The sequence below is a fragment of the Calcarisporiella thermophila genome, assembly GCF_041956535.1.
Source record: "Calcarisporiella thermophila strain CBS 279.70 unplaced genomic scaffold VTP21scaffold_48, whole genome shotgun sequence".
Taxonomy (NCBI): domain Eukaryota; kingdom Fungi; phylum Calcarisporiellomycota; class Calcarisporiellomycetes; order Calcarisporiellales; family Calcarisporiellaceae; genus Calcarisporiella; species Calcarisporiella thermophila.
This window is the reverse complement of record NW_027192238.1, coordinates 18,702-21,763: the sequence shown is the minus strand read 5'-3', so window position 1 is coordinate 21,763 and position 3,062 is coordinate 18,702. Positions and strand designations below refer to the sequence as shown.

General features: G+C 43.0%; 1 protein-coding gene and 2 non-coding genes across 3 annotated transcripts; 2 read left to right on the top strand and 1 right to left on the bottom strand.

The window, feature by feature from the left end:
* Window positions 1-81: 81 nt before the first annotated feature.
* Window positions 82-1,023, top strand: VTP21DRAFT_9072 (uncharacterized protein; the record flags this gene model as incomplete). The annotated part of the gene is made up of 1 exon (XM_069399990.1): window positions 82-1,023. The coding sequence occupies one exon, from the start codon at window positions 82-84 to the stop codon at window positions 1,021-1,023; it is 942 nt and encodes a 313-aa protein (XP_069245535.1).
* Window positions 1,024-2,439: 1,416 nt separating this feature from the next.
* On the bottom strand, window positions 2,440-2,522 carry VTP21DRAFT_t379. The gene has a single exon. It is a non-coding gene; the product is annotated as a tRNA-Tyr (tRNA).
* An 83-nt stretch (window positions 2,523-2,605) lies between these two features.
* VTP21DRAFT_t385 lies at window positions 2,606-2,681 on the top strand. Its single transcript has one exon. It is a non-coding gene; the product is annotated as a tRNA-OTHER (tRNA).
* Window positions 2,682-3,062: the final 381 nt, after the last annotated feature.

Sequence of the window (3,062 nt, the reverse complement as noted above, 5' to 3'; positions counted from 1 at the left end):
AGTTTTGTTACGAGATAGTTGGTTCTTGTACGGGGAAGCCACAGAGGCAGTCACATAGACATTCAGAAAGCGGGCCGGCAGATGGAGGAGCCAAAACCCCCAACACCGCCATACTTGCTCAATGAGATTCTTACTTTTGTACGCTGGGGAGGACAAACCGAGTGCAGATCGCTCCATACTCAGGCTTTATTTGACGGGAATATTGGAAGACAATCGGAAATGGAGCGTAGATACTCTGCGCATCCCACTGAAAAGCTAAGGAACGCGTGTCGCCGTCGTTACTGCAGCTACTCTCACAGAAGGGACTACGGGTATATTAACCTACCCCCGAGTTTAGTTGCAAAGGTCACGGAGTGCACTGATATACCGCAACAACACTCTCACCCTTGTTTCCCACTCTATCATTGCAACCTGGCCGGCAGGCCCGTAGCGGAATACTCTACCCGACATGGACGTCACTTCAGGCGCAACGGCTCTTTAGAGCCGAACATACTGGTGCCTCAATCCTGGCCCGAGGCTGGATCTACGCCCGAGGATTGGAAGAAAATCTGGACCCTCGTTCACAAACGCCCCACTCTCCCAAAGCACCGTGCGCTACGCTGGCGAATTCTTGTGGAACGAGTGATCACTAACTCGACATTTCCCGGTCACGACCCGAAGTGCACCCGATGCAACGCTTCGAGAGGCACAATTCGCCATACATTCTTCGATTGTCCTGAACTCACGCCAGTGTGGCAATGGGCGGAGAGGTGCATCGTCACCATCGCAGGGCCCCAGAATACTCAGGTGCTGACTGCTCGCAACCTCATTTTAGGAGACCTAACGGAATCCTCGAGAACAGCGAGACACGTAGCCCAAATTGTCTTTGACTCCGTGTTATGGCAAATCCACCGAGACCGAATTGCCTTCCATTTTGAAAGCACCCGAGTCTCACCCGAAATAATCATCAACCGGGCCAGATTAGATATTGAGGAAGCTATAGGAGCCGAAATAATACGAGCACAAAAAAAAACAGCAAATTGAACAGTTCCGAAAAAGGTGGTGCAAACTGGGCGCGGTTAGAGAAGGAACGATCGGAGCGGCTCTGATACTGGGATAATGCAGTAACCCCTAATTTATCTCCTTCCTACCCTCTACTTCCTTTTTACTCTCCACCCCATCTCTCACGTCATTCTTTGGTATACACAGCTAGTTGAATCTCACCACTCCTCTACCTTTTGCGCCGAAATCCGGCATGACCACCATTTCAATTCGTTCTAAATTATCCCCTTAAGCTTCATCATTAGTTACCTCTTCACTTTATTGCTTCTATTAATGTAACCATTGTACTTTAGAGTCTTTACAAACAATAAAGACTCAACATTGATCAAAAAAAAAGACGTTCAGAAAGCGCGATATCTTTCAAGTAGAGCAGCCAATAGAATTGATTACCGCTACGTTGCCGACCCCTCATGGTTACTCGCCGCCCTCGTGGTTACCCTTATACTCCCTCATGGCTATCTTGTTGATGTTGATTGATACTTTGTTGTCTTATCTATCTCATCTTTGAACACCAGTGAGAATTATTCTCCTTTGATCACAATTCTATTTAAATCCTTTGGTTTATTTTAATGTTCAACACCAATTCCCTGAATTATTAAGATAAATCTCTTATTTCTATCAAGATCCGGATACCCCTCCACACAAAACTCCTTTTGCCCGTAACAGTATTGGATGTAAAATCACTCGCATTCTGTCTTTTCGTATCTGACCTCTCCACTTGTATTGTCTTTGTCTTGTCCGATTTGAGTTCTCTACTATCACTCTAACTTGTCGTGTCTGAACTCTCTACTATTACAGCTTCTTACTTATCCTGTAACATCTGCCTAAGTAATTGGCTATAACCTACACATAGGCATACTATCTTTGATTCACCTTCGTCAACTAATATCATTAGGATACATTACAATAAAGATCCGTATTTAAAAAAAAAATCTAGTGGGTTATGCAGTAAAAGGATACTTTTAAAAAAGATTTTCCTAACAAGAAAAAAGGCAGATAATGCAGTGACACACTCTCTTCTTTATATACTCTATTCCGCTTCCTTTTCTTTCTTCTTTTCTACCTATATTTCTTACAAAACACCTGATGGTTTCAGGCATTTAGTATACTTTTTCTTTAATTCCTTCTTTTTTTTTTATTTATGGGATATCGTATACTGGTAAAGCCAAAGCTTCACCTTAAATAACCGATTATAACTATATTAACCAACTTTCATAAGATTTCCTATAATTGTCACAAAAATTTTCATTCACAAAATTCCAGTTGAGCAATTTGATCCTGAACCTCAATTTTAATGAAAAAAATGTAGAGACTATTCAAAAGCTTTATATTATAATTTTCAAAGTTTACATATAGCAAATATTTACATGTTGGTTAAAAGATTAGTTCAAAATATGTTCCGGCCACCCGGATTCGAACCAGGGACCTAAAGATTGCTGAGACACTACAGTCTTCCGCTCTACCAGCTGAGCTATAGCCGGAATCTCGCACAAAATTTTTCGTTTTTAATGTTATTTAACTACTAATTTTTCAGTCACATTTTTTGGTTCAGATATACTACCCAGGGGGAAGGGATGGTGTAGTGGACTATCCCAGGGATGCCGAATGAAAAGGCGTGGGTTCGAATCCCACTTCCCCCACCAGCATCACTATTATTTCGTGATCGCTGTCCACTTTGATCAAAAAATCAGATATACTACCCAGATCCCAAAAAAAAAAGATATACTACCCAGTTTGATCAAAAAAAAAACAGATATACTACCCAGAATAACGTGGACCGACGCGGGGGAAAAATCCTCAGCCTACTTCCACCGCCGAATCGCGGGTCGACGAGCCGTCAACGCGATGACGGCACTCAAAAAGCCAGACGGAGTAAATACTGAGGACCCAAGTGAAATGGCCATACTAACAAACCGCTTCTACACAGAACTATACTCCGCCGGCCCAACATCCTCGGCGGACCAAGAAGAACTCCTAGGCCACATTGAAAACACTCTACTGCCAGAACACCGTACCCTCCT